Source organism: Eucyclogobius newberryi, unplaced genomic scaffold (genome assembly GCF_026437365.1).
Source record: "Eucyclogobius newberryi isolate DKJ021-1_F unplaced genomic scaffold, fEucNew1.0.hap1 SCAF_7, whole genome shotgun sequence".
NCBI classification, from domain to species: domain Eukaryota; kingdom Metazoa; phylum Chordata; class Actinopteri; order Gobiiformes; family Gobiidae; genus Eucyclogobius; species Eucyclogobius newberryi.
Window position 1 is genome coordinate 13,988,898 of NW_027316389.1, and position 17,493 is coordinate 14,006,390.

A 17,493-nucleotide genomic window follows, 5' to 3' on the forward strand; every position below is an offset into this window, starting at 1 on the left:
TGTCAAATTAGGGACAACTAGGCAAACGAGTAAAATTTGAAATTTAATTCACTACATTTGAGTGAAACGTGTAGTCGAATCTGTCATATTCACTTTAAAGAGAGAATACGTCAATCTGAGCTGGTAATAAACCTTTTTCTTTCCACGTACACAAAAGAACAGTCTACCCGCTTGGCCAGTGTCGTTCATGGTGTTGTTTGATACATGCTTTAAACGTTTGTGGTATTTGTTTGGAGCCAAAACCTTTAAGCCTGCTTAGCCTGACTAACTCCCACCACAACTCACTGAAGGATCAAATTATTAAGTTTAAAGTGGATTTTTAGTTACACATCAATAAAACACTCCACTGAAACACAAAACAATGCATGTTTCAACACAAATTAAGATTTAATGATTTGATTTTATCATGTCGTCTCATACTAATTCTAATAATGATCTAAAACTATTTGTGGCATTTTCTCAGTACGATATCTGCCAACGTGAACATCCAGGCTAGATACAAGTTTCAGAATTGATTATTACCTGGGTATTGTTCTATTTACAGCTATATGTTTAATCAATTTCATGTTTAAGTTAGATCTGGGCAGTCGTTCTGAGTTTAATACCATTGTTTAAACTAAATGTACAGGCTTCAGCCATAAATCGTTATACCGGTACATTTATTCTTCCCTTTGACGACCAACAGGCCCCTGCAGTGAAACGACATGGCCCAATGGACTCTGGGAGATAATACCTGTGTTGTCAGTGGTGGCTTCAGGTAATCCACGCTTAATGCAGTTAGGGTTGTCATGGCCACCACCTGCGTATTGCACATGCCGGCGTTACAGCAGCGGTCTAGACGGGCGAATCACTGCAGAACAGAGAGGGGCACAAGGTAATGTCTGGAATGTGACGTGAACAGACAGAAAAATGCTCACAGGCCATTTGAAACCAAGGACTCGAGTCTGGGCTCCTAACTAGTTTAAGTCGGCCCCCCGCCGGCCCCCCAAGCAGTTACTCGAGAATCCAATTGAAGGGACAATGGGTGTTTCTGTCACGCAGTGGTCAGCTTTCAAATCTGTGACCGGTCTGCTTCTTAAACAGAACTAACAACTGTGAAATATATGTACTTCAGCAGCACTAGTACTAAAAACGTTCTCTTTTTGTCAGATTTCACACCAAAATGAAGAAATGTCCATCTTATTCGACTCTTATCCTCTGTTCTAAGGATGTGGTCGACTAAAGAAGTTCTTCCTGCCCTGTGCATCTATTGGTCGACTGAAAGGGGTTAATATAGGTGATCTCAAAACTAGAAAGTATCTCTATAATATAACCAAATATCTGATCAAAACTGCACTCAAAAGGACAAGTTCACAGGGTTTTTCAGCAAAATAACTTTTTGCACAGAAATGTACTTGTAAACTAGATAGAAGCATGTAAAAATGGCTAAATGAACTCACAAATCCTTATAATCCTTAAAAATAATGATTCATCCATTAAAACCTTTGGTCGACTAAGACAACATCAACCACATAATCGATTAAGTGACTAAATACCTCCAGCTCCACTCGGCTCAGTTGCTCTCACAGCCCAGTTTTAAAGGTAAAGGCAGAAAAATGTGAATAAAAAGAGATTGAAATGAGCATAATACAATACAGAAATCTAGACACGTTCATGTTTTGTAAATTTGCTCTTTAAAGTGTAATCACATTCACCACTAGGGGGCCTATCTCTTGTCTTAACAAATACATCAGCTTTAGTTTTGCCAAATGAACCTCACATTCCTGCTTCTTGTACACAGTTTTATCCATGTTTGTGTTGATCTTTTTTAATACCTTGTTGTTTGCTGTCAAGGCAATGACATAACTGTATAACTGACTGCTGCCACCTACTGCTGGCACCAAGTCAAAGTCCCTGAAGCGATTCGCTGTGTCTCCTTCATGAAGGTGAGAGACGATCAATACTTTTGTTCCCTGATGGAAGCCAAAGTGAAATTATACATCCAGGCTCATGTTTCACTTATGATTTGTTTTGAATAAACTCACAGCTAGCTTCAGTTGTAGGTTTGGACACAGCTTTTGTCACAATACTACATTGTACAACTTTGTTAGTAAGAAAAAGGCCTAATACTCAATATCAGTTTCAATACCACAGTGATAATAAAGACTTTCATAGACTATAATGTATTTTTTAAATACAGAAATTGTAGTATGGTGAGCGATGTCCCTATTTAACAATATAACAATATTCAAGTTGAGTCCAATATGTGAATGGACCATACAATTAACCACAAAAGGGCAAAAATATAACTGTGTTTGGGAGACACAAGACATTTCTTCCCTTTTTGAGGTGATTTTAAATAGTTTTAACTATACACAAAAAAACAAAGTGTAATATATTTTTTCATAAATACATCTCTAGTCATCGTATTTGGCCGTTGTGAAATATATCAAGACAATTTGAAAACTATTACAGAAATGTTGTTTATTTCCCTTCCGATATCAAGCCCTGTTGGTACTAGTTCTATCATCAGTTAGTATTTGGGTGTTGATTTTTTCGACAGTCTTGTGTGTGTGTGTTTGTGTGTGTGTCAAAATGCTGACTGTTGAAGCTGGACTGCTGACATCTGTCTCTGTCTTTCCAAAGGTGGAACTCGGCACTCTCAGCACTCTGGCCCTGCTCTAAAGCCCATCAATGCAGTGCTACTGTAGTCAGCAGCAGCGTGCGACATACAGTCAGTGTATCCCATATCTCAGCAGCATTCATACCTCCTAAACCACTTCCTCGACCACCGGAGGAGAATAAACTGTGGTTAGGGTTTTATGGCCTTGATGACACAAGGTCAGACACTGCCTCACGTCTCTAGGCTTAAATGATTCAGCCTGTGTTTGAAATAGTTATTCACAGCTCGGAGGTACACACTTTTTTCCACTTCATTCTACAGTGCATACAGTAGGCATATTTACATTATTAGTATTTCAGTAGCAGTAGCATGATATATATTATATACATTGTTGTGAGATATGAGAATACTGTAAATTAAAATGTAAAAAAACATGTAGAATAGGCTCCTCCCCCTCTGGGACCAGGACTCCCCCTGAAAAAGAGATGCTAAACCTCAGAGGGACTTTCCAAGTTAAATAAAGTTCAATAAAAATGCTATTTGTGGCTTTCAACTTCCTGTTATATGCAATGTTTTAGGACTTGTTTCCATTCATATTATATTATATTTCATCATTATAATAGGAGGGTGAGTCTGCATGTCCTCCCATGTCCTCCTGCATGTGTGGGTCAATTAGCAACTCTAAATTGCCCCGAGTGAATGAATGTGAGAGTGAATCATTGTCTGTGTGTTTATGTCTCTGTGTTAACCTGTGATGAGCTGCCCCCTGTCCAGGGTGTGTCCCGCCTAAGGAAAGAATGCTAAGAATGAAAGAATGAGTTATATTATATTTACTTTTAAATACGTAATCACGATGGCAATGGCCCCAATTTCCCATCATTTTGAAACCAATGGATTGATTTGGAACAGTGGAAGAAGTTTTACAAGAGCAAAATATTTACTCAAGTTAAAGTAAATGTATCACACATAAACATGTGAGTAAACATATTGAAGTACATGTTTAAAATGGTACTTTTAGAGTAAAAAGATAAAGTATCAAATTTTTTATCACTTTTTAAGTCTTAAATGCAGATATCTTGAAAAATAATCGTCCTGTGCATGTCGTTCCCCACTCTCATCCTCATTGCACACTGTACTATCCTGTCAGCCTACGGGTTAAAACAATCCTTTAAAATCCTTTTTTTGTCCATACATTTCTAAATTTTTCTATACTTTTTATATGAATATTGAAATTAATTTTATAGACTTGAACTCAAAGCCATCATAAACATGCTAAGAAATAGCCCCTCAAACCAAACAGAAAGTCTAGTTCAAAAATGGAGTGGAAAGTATAGATACATGCTCTCAAATGTAGCAAGTAAAATGTAAAAGTACTGGTAAGTAATGGAAATGTACCTAAAAATTGTACTAAAGTACTTTTGTTTTTTTATTTTGTTCTGTTACCACCACTGCTCCTGGACCTCTACACGTCTTTATAGCTTCAACAACTTCATCAACTAACTTATTCAGTTGGTTATTCTATGGTGTTTTGTGTTTCAAATGTATTTTCAAATTGGTGTTGCTAATTACACTATTTATGGTACACTGTCAAGTCAATCAGGGACACACACACAACTTAATGAACTACAGAAGGCCCTCTACTTGTATTTACTGAACCAAAATGATCACACGACATCAAATACATACCAATTTAACTATAGCAATACAAAGTATATGCACGTCTGTGGGTGTAGTTAACGGAGGTCTAGTTCAAAGCGCCGGCCTGCAGTCTGTGGCTACTGTTCTGTTATCATTTCTCCTCTGGGTGCCCATGAGCTCACAGCCACATGCGAGCTATTTCTAACGAGCAGCTCCGGGCTCAAAATGACTTCATGTCTGATTTGATTCGGGCTGCGCAGGGGGGGCACTATTCTGGCACTATTCTGCAGACAAAAGAGCCATTTTGCACAAATTGCCTTATTTCTCCGCAGTGACATAATCTTTTGTGCGTTCAGCCTTTTTCCTGGTTGTTGTGCGGGCGAGCTGGAGCCAGGTAGGTCTGCAGACATGACTAATGTGGCCTACATTGAGTCATGCGCGAGACATCAGCCGTCAGAGCGGAGCCAGCAATGGCACAAGCGCAACACTTATGATACACTTGCATTACGATACTTGGGATCGACAGAGGCAGACGGAGCAGAGTCGTCGGCCTGTAACATAATGCACGCAGCCATTATCTTCGTCACCTTCATAAATGATCACTGAGGAGACGGAATTGTATCCCGTAGATGAGATCAACGCATTAACGGTTTAGTGCTTCTGAGGCATAAGACGAATGGGAATTTAAGTCAAAGTTACAGGAGAAAATAACTTCCAACCAATCAGGGATGTACTCAATAAATGGGTATCGGGGTCTATATTGTGATGGACTTATTGAAAATACACTTGGCCAAAGCCTTTTTTAACAAGCTAAAATGGTAAATATGACAGATATTTCAGGATTGAGTTCAGATGTTGTGGTTAATGTATTATAAAATCAGAAGAATAGTAATAAAACCTCAATTTACCGTATTTTCTGGGCTATAAGTCGCACTGGAGTATAAGTCGCTGACAAGTTTTGGGGGAAATTGATTTGATAAAATCCGATACCAAGAACAGACATTTCATCTTGGAATGCAGTTTAAAATAATAACAGATGAGAGAACATGGTGAATAGGTGTACGTATGCCAACGCTAACACCTTCAGCTACATGACGCACAGACAGAACTGTGGTAAGTGTCTGGTATGTTAACGTAACATATTAACAGTTATTCAGATAACTATAGCATAAAGAACATGCTAACAAGTTTACCAAAGCATCAGTTTTACCCCAAATCACTAAATCCATTGAATTCTTCTTCCTCTGTGTCACTTCTAAACAACTCCACAAACTCCAGAGGTAGAGGAAGTGCAGACTCTTCTTCTGCGTCGCTTAGAGCCTAGAGCGCCCTCGTGTGGTTGTCAGTGTGAAAATAACGAGTTAATAATATCACATATAAGTCGCTCCGGAGTATAAGTCGCACCCCAGCCAAAACTGTGAAAAAATGTCTTATAGTCTTAAAGTCCGGAAAATACGGTATGTGTTTATTCATCACATTTTTTATTTCGGATGTTCCCGATATTATCCATCCATCTCACTTATACTGTGATTATTGTGTCATGTTTCTAAGAGAGAATCATGATTAAAAATAATTATAAAAATTGACAGCCAATGTATTTTAATAGAGTATTAGGATGTGCACATCTTACAATTTCAGGATGCATATTGTTGCCGAACTCAAAATTGTACTTGGATTATGTTTTAATCCAAATGTAATGATGTGCAATTACTTTACTACTATTACCAATAGCTGCTCTCACAACATTTTGGTTTGCAGAAACAATGTTTCTGTCATAAGTGATCAGACAGAACAAAACAAACGCAGAGAAGGACTTTTGTAAACATGTTTTTGTTCTCATAAATCTTTGCATCTAAAGTAGTTGTGCAAGTCACATGTGACACAGTGGACGGACCCACACCCTTCATTGCATCTACAAAGTATGTATTATTCATGCTGCAGTAATGTGAGGTGTCTCAGTTTTAATGCCTCCTAATGGCTTTCTGAGTTACCGTTGCCAGCAATGAATAAATCATATCAGTCAAGCCTCAGCCAATACTTGGTGCTGGCTGCAGTTGTTGTGAGGTTGTTGTGAGATTGTTGTGAGGTGTTGTTTTTGCATACAAAGTATTCCGTTAACTGCATAAAATGTCTGGTATGAAAGAATAAGTGCTTTTCTGGCAAAAGTGTATCTGCAACTACTTAACACTTTGCCAAAGACTCTTCCAATCAGTCAGTGGTGGAAAGAGTCCTGAAAATATGTACTCAAGTAAATGTATACATGGATACAAATGTACTCAATTACAAGTACTGCTGCCAAAAAGTAGAAAAGTATACATGGAAAAATCCTAGGCTACTCTAGTGCTAGTTAGTTACATTCAAAATAATATTTTAGATCCGTCTTTTTTCGACAAAACTCATGGAATTAAACAGTTTAACGCTGAAATAAGTTGTTTTAAAACACAGTCCAGCCATTTTCTGAGCCCTGGTCAATCAGAGAAGGCAATGTAGTGCTGTTATATTTTCTTGTGGGTTTTAGAAAGGAGCAGAGACGGGCAAATGTGCATTGGGATGATTGGAAATTCAGTTGTACTCAGTAACTAATATGCTTTTAAATGTTGCTAAGTACAATTTCATGGCTACAATTATATCCGTTACAAGCGCATGTTTAAAAACCTGAAACAAATTAAAGTACTATTAACCGAAAAAACTACAGAATTGCAGTTACTTGAGTATTTGTAATTACTCTCTGCAGTCAGTATGGAATCCTCTTATAGGACATTATTAATAGAAGCCTGTATTATGTTGCATGTTGTTTTTAGCTGTTTGATCACTCACAGCTTACTCAAGGCCTGCGGGATGCTGTGGTGGAATGGGACGGGATTATTGACCCCTGTATTGATGGATGGATGGATTTCAGGAAGTGACCTTGGCTAACTCAGACGATCACCTGATCAAAGTCCCGCTTGGTTTTCCCACAGCGCACATCACTGGCACCAGCCGGTCCACAACACAGACAATGGATGACTGCGGATGAGACGCTTTTCGTGGATGTTTACCGCACTCCTGTGAGGTCATGTTCCAGACGCTGCAGAATATGGAAAATGCTGTTGAAAGCTTAACTAAGACCGAACTTTGCAACTATTATAGATATTTAGTTATATGTTTTAGGATTGTTTCCCCCTCCAGTTATTACATTTAAAAGGTCTCCTGACTCTGTAAGGTACATCAATGTTTGAAGGCACATACCAGGGGGTCCTTAAAAATAATTCAGATTTAAAAGAAAGGTTGAATTTAATAGTATTATAAAAGTATAAAAAGTAGCAGGCTTACAGCCTTAATATTGTTTTTATTAAAACCCCAAAATAGAATAGTTATAATTGGCAATGCAGCAATTGTCAGATTGATAAACAAACACCGGTACTTGAGTATAGATACATGAGTATCGGTACATGAATATAGGTACATGGGTATAGGTACATGGGTATCGGTACATGAGTGTAGGTACATGAGTATAGGTACATGGGTGTAGGTACATGAATATAGGTACATGAGTATAGGTACATGGGTATAGGTACATGAGTATAGGTACATGAGTATCGGTACATGAGTATAGGTACATGGGTATAGGTACATGGGTATAGGTACATGAGTATAGGTACATGAGTATTGGTACATGAGTATAGGTACATGAGTATAGGTACATGGGTATAGGTACATGAGTATAGGTACATGGGTATAGGTACTTGGGTATAGGTACATGAGTATAGGTACATGAGTATAGGTACATGGGTATAGGTACATGAGTATAGGTACATGAGTATAGGTACATGGGTATCGGTACATGGGTATAGGTACATGAGTATAGGTACATGAGTATAGGTACATGGGTATAGGTACATGAGTATAGGTACATGGGTATAGGTACATGAGTATAGGTACATGAGTATAGGTACATGGGTATAGGTACATGAGTATAGGTACATGGGTATAGGTACATGAGTATAGGTACATGGGTATAGGTACATGGGTATAGGTACATGAGTATAGGTACATGAGTATAGGTACATGGGTATAGGTACATGAGTATAGGTACATGGGTATAGGTACATGAGTATAGGTACATGGGTATAGGTACATGGGTATAGGTACATGAGTATAGGTACATGAGTATAGGTACATGGGTATAGGTACATGAGTATAGGTACATGAGTATAGGTACATGAGTATAGGTACATGAGTATAGGTACATGGGTATAGGTACATGAGTATAGGTACATGAGTATAGGTACATGAGTATAGGTACATGAGTATAGGTACATGGGTATAGGTACATGAGTATAAGTACATGGGTATAGGTACATGAGTATAGGTACATGAGTATAGGTACATGAGTATAGGTACATGGGTATAGGTACATGAGTATAGGTACATGAGTATAGGTACATGAGTATAGGTACATGGGTATAGGTACATGAGTATAGGTACATGAGTATAGGTACATGAGTATAGGTACATGGGTATAGGTACATGAGTATAGGTACATGAGTATAGGTACATGAGTATAGGTACATGAGTATAGGTACATGAGTATAGGTACATGGGTATAGGGGACAACTCAGAGCGTGAGACAACACTTAGGTGATTCTTGAGATTATCCCTTTACTTGAAAAACAAGTACAGGGAAAGATGAAAAAAAATGGGATGTTGGCATTTTGAACTTTGAATATTGATAGCTATTGAAGTTATAAACTTATCTTGTGATTGCATAATTTTCAAAAATATACATTAAATTGACAGTTAATTCAATATAATAGCTATATATGTTTTTATTGTGCAAAAAAATAGACCTACAAAGCAAGCAATAGATAAAATTATATATATATGGAAAAAAACTGGTTTGAGGGCATTTTGAAGACTTAAGGCATACAAAATACATCCTTTAGAATAACAAAAAGGTATATAATGTCTCCTAAATGATGACGCCGGCACAGATGGCGGTTCAGTCGTTTTTCAGATCCCACAGCGCCCTCGTGTGGATGTTGGCGGTGTCACCCTTTGTTCGATGTTTTGTCCGACACTTGTTTAGCCCCGCCTCTTGTTCAGCTGATTGGTGATCACCAGTGCGTTGAGGTGTTACTGAACCAATCACATAACTCTGCCTGCTGTTAACAGGGCTCGTATTTTCCCTGGCCTCTGTCGCCCCATTGCCACCGTTATTTATAGAAGGCTCTGGACACTGCTGAAGGAAGGTGAAGGGTTTGGGGCAGAGGTCACTATGCACCCTCCATCACACACACACATCACCCATGATCAATAGAAACAATAGCCGAATAATAATAATAATAATAATAATAATAATAATAATAATAATAATAATAATAATAATAATAATAATAATAATAATAATAATAATACTATACGCTCTAATGAAACCAAATATATTGTGTCTGGGCTCTGTGGGCTTTGTTGAGTGAGGTTTTGAAGTCATAAATCCAGTGATATTATGAGCTACTTCGCAGAGACTGTTCCACATGTATGACCCGTGCTTTCAGTCCTTAATATGACTTTATGTCATATTGTTATGTGTTCATGCTTTCTGTCAAAGTGGTAGAAGGCTCGGCTAACACCAGACATGTTACTGTGTGTGCACAGAGAGCTCTGATCTGATACACGTCATTTTCAGCGGCACAAAGCAGATTATCTATGGCACTTTTCATTTTGCACGAGACACGCTCACTGCGTCTGCGTAGGAGACAGGTCTGTTTGCATTGATGTGAAACTTCGTTTAAAATCTTATTATCGGTAAAAAAGAAAAGAAAAGAAAGAATAATCCATAAGATTATCATTATCATCTTCGATCGTACATAACTCTCCCACTGCAAAGCGGCGCTGCGTGTCACGCATTACGCACAGAGGGGACGGTGGGTCGGGTCTCTGTTTACTTCCGGACTCTGATTAGGATTTGGTTCAGAGAGAAGAAGCTCTTGTGGGGTTTGGGCTGACAGTTAGCTCAGTGGCTATACAAAGCTACATGACAGAGGTGACCAAACTGGACCGCGGCTCATCAGGAGGACAGAGCTCCTCTCTTCACACCGGACACACTGCGCTCTGCCCGGCTTCATCCGCCTCATCCACTTCATCCGCTCCGCTCTGCAGCTCCAGCTCACGGATGCTGAGCTCCCGCTAACAGAGACCGCACTCAACTGTATGTATTACTGACACTTCATGTTCCGAGCTAACGGGGGATCAGAACAAGGGCATCCGTTCAAAGTTTAAGTGCCATTGGGCGGTGACCCGGCCAGGACCCCGGCTGTTGGACGGAAGCAGCCCGGGAGTGCAGCGGGACTCCGGGGCAGGCAGCCAGGACCGCGAGGCTGGTGGCTGATAAAGCAGAGGGTCGCCTCCAGCTCCTGGTGGATTTATTCCCTGCCAGCTAGCGTTAGCTCGCTAACTCATCACAACACCATGGACTGGCTGATGGGGTGAGTACACACCGCTTCTGCGGCTAACACAACTCTGCAATGACATGAACTACGCACTGTTTCAACGCTCACCGCAAAACTAAAGCTGCCTCGTTAACACCGCCATGCTCCACGTATGACGGAGGCATTGACGTGTGGAACGTTGTCATTTTCACACTTGAACATATTTATGAGGCTTTCCGCGGGTAGCATGGGGCTTAGCTTAGCCTAGCCGCACGGAGCTAGCTCTGTAGCCAGGGAGACGCAGCCTAATGTGACCCGGGCCCGGCTGTTTCACAAGACCGTTTTGGCCGCGGCCACATATGGCTGTGAGAAGATCTTTGTAAAGGCCATTTCGCTGAACGAGGACCTTATTTATAGGAAAGATTATGACAGCAAATGTGCTAACATTAGCGGGGTGCAAGCTGCTAACGGCGCTCTGCTCGAGTTAAGTTTATTTCCTGTGCAAGGTGCACCTCCACTTGCCGCTATTCAGAACCAGCCTTAGCATTCATGCTAACATGGAGCTATTGGACTGTGTGTTCATGAAGTTCATTATTATATTTTCAAATATTTTCAGACTACTTGATTGTTTGAGTTGTAATGGATTTGGCACTTGCTGTTTCTCAATTTTCCCCCTCACATAAGCTTTAATTTAAAGGCTACCACATGTTTGTTCTAGGGCTGACCAATGATGCAACTTTTCTCCAAAAGACAAACTTTCTACTCTGTCTAGTTGACTAATTCTTTAATGTATTTTTCATGCAAACTTGTAAATAGAAATGCCACATTTTGCACATTCAGCACTACAATGCCATGTCTGAGTTCAGTCTGAAGTGTTAGCCCTGTTACCAGGGGGGGCTGCCCTGCCCTACTGCCCTGTTACCAGGGGGGGCAGCCCTGTTACCAGGGGGGGGCTGCCCTGTTACCAGGGGGGGGCTGCCCTGTTACCAGGGGGGGGGCTGCCCTGTTACAGGGGGGGCTGCTGGGGCAGCCCTGTTGCAGCACTGAAGTTTCAACAGAGATGCAGAGGGAGGAGGCTCATGTCAGGGGTGTTTCTTCAATAACACTTGAGATAATCTTTCAGACTCCACCAGCCGTAGATGGAACATAGTCAATACACTTGTGGTAACTAAGACCACTTAAAAGGAAGTGGTTGTTTAGTTTCTTATACTTTTCAACTGAACAGTATTGTAACTAGGGCTCTGTATCACTAAGAACTATGATATGTATTCCTTAAAGTTTTCAAAATTATTTTCATCATCCAGAATAACAGAAATGCAGTGTAATTTTACATCCACAATGCCTTCAATATCAGAACGATATTGATTTATGAATATTTCTCACCTATTCAGCTCAGCAGGTTAAACCTTAACCCATTTGGTAGTTAAGTGTATAACTCACATTTACAATGTTGATGTAAGATATTATTATTTGTATTGATACATCTCTCTGAATAGGTACACATATTACCAAGAAGTCACACTAAATTGGTTTATTAATATCAATGTGTAGAATATGGTCAATCAATATATGCAAGACCGATTACGTTCCACTTTCTACACACTTGTGTAACCGCTGCCTAAACCTCAGTAGTGCTTAAATATTGAAATATCGTGAAACTAACATTTTTTTTTTATAATTTCCTGAATTATTTAGTGACGGCACAGAAGAAGAAGGGAAACGCAAAACATTTTGTAATTTTCAGTTTTGATTATTCAAATGGTTGTATTTCATTTTGAGTTTGTGCCTGTTGCAATTTAACAAATACAAATTATGTTTAAATTCTACAAATGTGAGGGACCCTGTGATTCCCAGCCCTAAAATAATTTTAAAGAGACGTGGACCTCTGTCTTAATCAAAGTTGTTGAAATGGTAATGTTTTGTTTACAAGATGCTCACTGAGTCATCACCTCATTTGCTCAATAATCTAAATGGCTAAAACCTAAATTTGTACTGATTTTAAAGAAGACATATTATGCTCTTTCTCAAGTATTTAGTAATAAACTATAAACTAGAACAAACGTGGAACATCATTTTAACAATTACTTCATTGTAAACTGAGATCTTAATCTAAAACGACTTAATAATAGAAACAAGTCCACTTACGTCCTGTAAAAACTGCAGAAGTGATGATTTTATTGTAGAAAAATGTATCCTTTTTAACCCTTCATGTATGATCATAAGTAACAAAACTAATTATAAGACGATCCAGCATTAAGTAAACTAATGATGAGTGAACACTGTTCTAACATGATTAAAAGCGGGATCTTTTACATAATATTAAAGCCCCTTTAAGGAGCCTTCACTGTTGATGGATGCAGAACAAACCATGAGCGTGTCCAGCGTCCGTCTGCGTCAGAGTGTCGGGTCGGTGAGTTAACCAAGCGTGTAATCACCACAAACGTACAGACCCTTTAAAGACTCCATTGCCCGGCTCGACGTGTCAGGTGGAGCCATGAAAGGAGCTGATTTGGGGGAGAACTGCACATAAAGGAAGGCATTTTGTGAATGAAATGAGATAGGCTGATGACGAGGGAAATTGGAGGAGAGCTGAATGGACGGATGGATGTTTCTGATCGATGTGAGGAGCTCGTACATCTGATCAGAGAGGGGAGAATATCAGCCTGAGGTGGAGGAGGTGGAGGAGGTGGAGGAGGTGGAGGAGGTGGAGGAGGTGGAGGAGGTGGAGGAGGTGGAGGAGGTGGAGGAGGTGGAGGAGGTGGAGGAGGGTGTTTGTGGTAAAGGGTCGAAAAGCTCCAGCAGCAACGTCTCATATGGATTTTCTTTTTTTTTTTTCAAAGCCGATACCAATATATTAGGTTTTTAAAAGGCATGCTGTGGTCCACACATTTACGTTTAGTTTAGGTTAAGTTCACACCTTAACTTTTCACTTTTGTAAAAATAATCAACTCCAGCACATAAAATAATTTGATACATGATTGTATAAACATTTACACTGGGGCTGCAACTAACTGTAATTGTGCTAATCGATTAGTCTAGCAATTATTATTTAGATAAGACGCGAAATGTCACATGATAACATTTAAAAAAATAAATAAAAAACTTAAATCTGACTTGGATGAAGCTAAAATGAATAAGACTGAGGATCTTTCTTTGTGGAGTAATTTTATGGACTAAAGTGTTTTCATTAAATACTCAATGTACTTTTCCGCATAAATTTCATGCAATTACGGCTCAATTTGAGACTTAAACCCTTTTTTCTCAGCTCATGGCATGTTTTGGATCTTATTCATTGTCCCGTTATTTCATTACTGAATTAGTTGACAATTATTTCAATAATCGATTAGGTGCGATTAATCGATTTAACTCGTTGTAGCCCAAATTTACACCCACATTGCTAGGCTAATTACCGCTCTCATTCATCTGTCCAAAAAGACAAATTATGATGCGTTGAAGACAAACTGACAATGGCACATGGGCACACAGAGACAAAGGCAACATAGAACAAAAAATATTTTTGGATCAATGACACTATCTAGAAAAAAATATTGGAACCGATGCATCGCCCAGCCCTGCGTGATGACAAATGACAATAATGAAATGACAAATAAATTGGTTTTCTCTTGGGCCAGTAGCCAACTAATCATTAAAGCACCCATTTACTTAAAAAAAAAAAAATATTTTCTCTTCTATTTTATTTGTGAAGACAGTAAACTATACCGTGAAATGGGAAGCGAACCCACAGCGACAATGTGGTGACAACTATTTATGTGCAACGCCTTAAACCACTGCCACGCTATTTTTACACATCTTTAAACCATTTTCTTTGACATTATTAAGTTGGACGCTTCTTTTCTTTTGATTTTGGTTCCATGTCAGATTTGCTCTCGACTGTCTGCTAACACGCCTCACCCATGTCTGCTTCACTGTACAGAGAAGCCATTGAGATGTTTTTGCTGATACTTGTATATTATATATATACTGTTATAATAAATGCTCTTATGTTGTTTAACTAAAAGTCGGTGCATTATTCCGGAGGGACGTGACCTCATTCGTCTTTGTTGGACAGGAAGCTAAATCATGTCGTGTCTTTTCCTGCTGGGTGATATGGGCACGCTTCGACAGATGTTTAATCCTTTTGCTTTTGAGTGATGGATTGGTTAATGCTGGTCTGAGAGCAAAGGGAAAGCACATCAGCTGAGAGGAGACTGTAGGCGCACGGACCACAGCGCTGCAGTGCTGTAGTCGATTAGTCAGTCGATGGCGACTAATTATTTTACATGGATTATAAAAGAGTTATATAAACCACAGCAGAAAGGAGATGGAATGGTGAGTTTTCTGAGGATTTGGGAATGAATTGTAAAAAAACATACTTAATTCACTTTTATTTACATCAAGGCGATATGAATAGGCCTATAATACGTGCACATGAATGAATTCATGATACACCATGAAAATATAATCTGAATATCATTATTGAGATGATTAAAAAATTGGGATGTTTATTTTTATCAATTTTGTCCACCATTTTTCCACGCGCCGCACCTTTTGTCAGCCAAGACTTTGTCCGATTACAGCCCTAAGACCTAAAGAGACCTTTTATAGTATTCTATTGACCTGATCTAATGTACATTTATCTAACCTGCCACTTAATGGTAGAGTACAGTCAGTTTATTGGCCCGTTCGCCTAATGCATTTGCCGGATCATATCCCGTCTCCCTGACTCTAAATGGGAATGATTGACAGGCAGATTAACCAATCAGAGAAACTCATGGTCAGTTTGTGTCAATCAAACTAAAAAGGGAAACTAGAATAACACTAGGGGGGACTGAGTAACACGAAGCACTGACCTGTAAAGCTGAGGTTTGAACAGTAAGTTGAACCCTGAAGTGTAATGATGGCTGTAGGGCTATAATCATCTGAAAATCTGTAAGGCTAAAAAGGATGTGGCACAATCTGTCTCAACTCTGTGATCTGATCAAGCATTGGACCTAAACTGCACTTAACAGAATCAATAATAGCTGTGAACGTTCTTGTAATTGGTGTCTTCATATGCAAAAAGTAAGATTAAACTCACCTAGGCTGTCCCCCAAAAAACTAACTTCAGATAACTCGTTCTACACCCTCACCTTTCTGCTGTTGTTCATATAAAGCTTTTATAATCCCCAATGAAATACGGGTAATCAAATTCGTCGACTAATACACATTTTGCTGTCTAAACATCCTTAGATTGTTGAGGCTGGACATGGTTGTACTTTGCCATGTCATGGTTTGTTGTTTTCCCACCACTGAAAAATATATATTTGTTTTTTTGATGAAAGTCATAGTTTGTGTGGCCGTTTAATAAAGATTCTGACTCAGAGTTTTGAGCCTTGGCAGAAGTGTGTGGCGAGGCAAGACTGGTTTTTCACACATTAGCAGCTCTTTTTCATTTGTCGTAAGTAAGGAATGCCAGCTGATTAACCTGATCCAGACACCGCCAACTGAACAAACCTCCCATGCATGCTTCGTGCAGATGCAGATAGCGTTTTCTGCTCGCCCAACGTCTCTCCGACCACCGCGACGCTCACCTGAAAATGAAAGCTGCGGTTTCCGTCAGCTGTACTGTAGTTCTCGTACAACTTTGTGGTTGTAACTTTGGACCGTCATGTGTTGTTGCGCAGCAGTTCGGCGCTGTCAACTTGTAGGTCAACCAGTTAATCAATAGTGCTAGATTTTTGCATCGCGTGACACTATTCGGGCGCATCTATATCTATCTCTGACGAATGATTTGTGACTCACTGCGTGTGACTCTCTGTCCTCATCCAAACCCGACCTCCTCATTTCCATGTTCTTGCGCACGGACCGAGCGGGCCAGGTGGCGGCCTCCTCTGCTCTCTCCGTGCACTCTCTGCCCATAATGGGTTATGACAGACACGCAGGCCTCGGCTCGCACCGCTCACCGGCCCCAGAGTCGACACTAACCGGAGCTGTCACTGAAGCCAGGCCCGGACATGAACGTACTGGGCAATGTATGCAAATGTACGTGATATTGTGAATGTTGTTTTGAAGGTACGCAACATTTGAATATCGAGTGTGTCGTTTATTGTGGAAAAAATATGCAAAAAGGAAGATAAACATGAAAAAATAAGGTTACAATGTAATATTTCAGCATTTTTATGATTCATTTGACAGACATTACACTTTTGTCCTCAACTGATGCGTTTAAAGACATGTTTTAACACATTTCTGTTAGATCAAAATTATTTGTATACTTCTAGAAATATTTGACTGAATGTTGTGCACTGCCATTGATTTACTTTACACAACATTAAGTAGACGGGGGCAATATTGACAAAAATGAATCTCCGAAATTTCATTGTACGATCCCGATAATAAGGATCAGAAGATATTTTGGCAGTCCAACAGAAATTAATTAGTATAGGCGTCCTCCTTCACACAAATACAGTGGGGTATTGTATTGGTGAATAAGTTTGAGTATTCGCCGATACCTGAAAATGTGCAGTATCTTGCCTAAACCAGTATCTGCGTTTGAGCAACCCAAGCTAAAACGTGTCTAAAGGTTGCATTATTTATTTGAATCCAGCCTTGTCGGATAATCTGTAACAGATTAACTTCATGTTTTATTTCTGAACAATTGCACCTCTGAACAGCCAAGGTCAGGTTTTTAACAGCATATGACGCGGCCAAAGGTTGAACGATCACACTTGAACGGCCGGTCGCCTGGCGAACTCACAGACTGTGCCTCAACGCAGCCTGAGAATAAAAGCTCCACGCGTCACATCTCTTGTGTGGCAGTGACATCCTATGACTGATGGTGTTAACCTCATCATTTATTCATAACTG

General features: G+C 39.6%; 1 protein-coding gene across 1 annotated transcript in view; it reads left to right on the top strand.

The window, feature by feature from the left end:
* The first annotated feature begins 10,178 nt into the window (after nt 1-10,178).
* Nucleotides 10,179-17,493, top strand: part of mob2a (MOB kinase activator 2a) — a 62,349-nt gene continuing 55,034 nt past the window's right edge. The window contains exon 1 of the mRNA XM_072435991.1: nt 10,179-10,704. Within this exon, the coding sequence (XP_072292092.1) occupies nt 10,688-10,704 (17 nt within the window). The 5' untranslated portion in view covers nt 10,179-10,687. The remainder of the gene's footprint in view (nt 10,705-17,493) is intronic.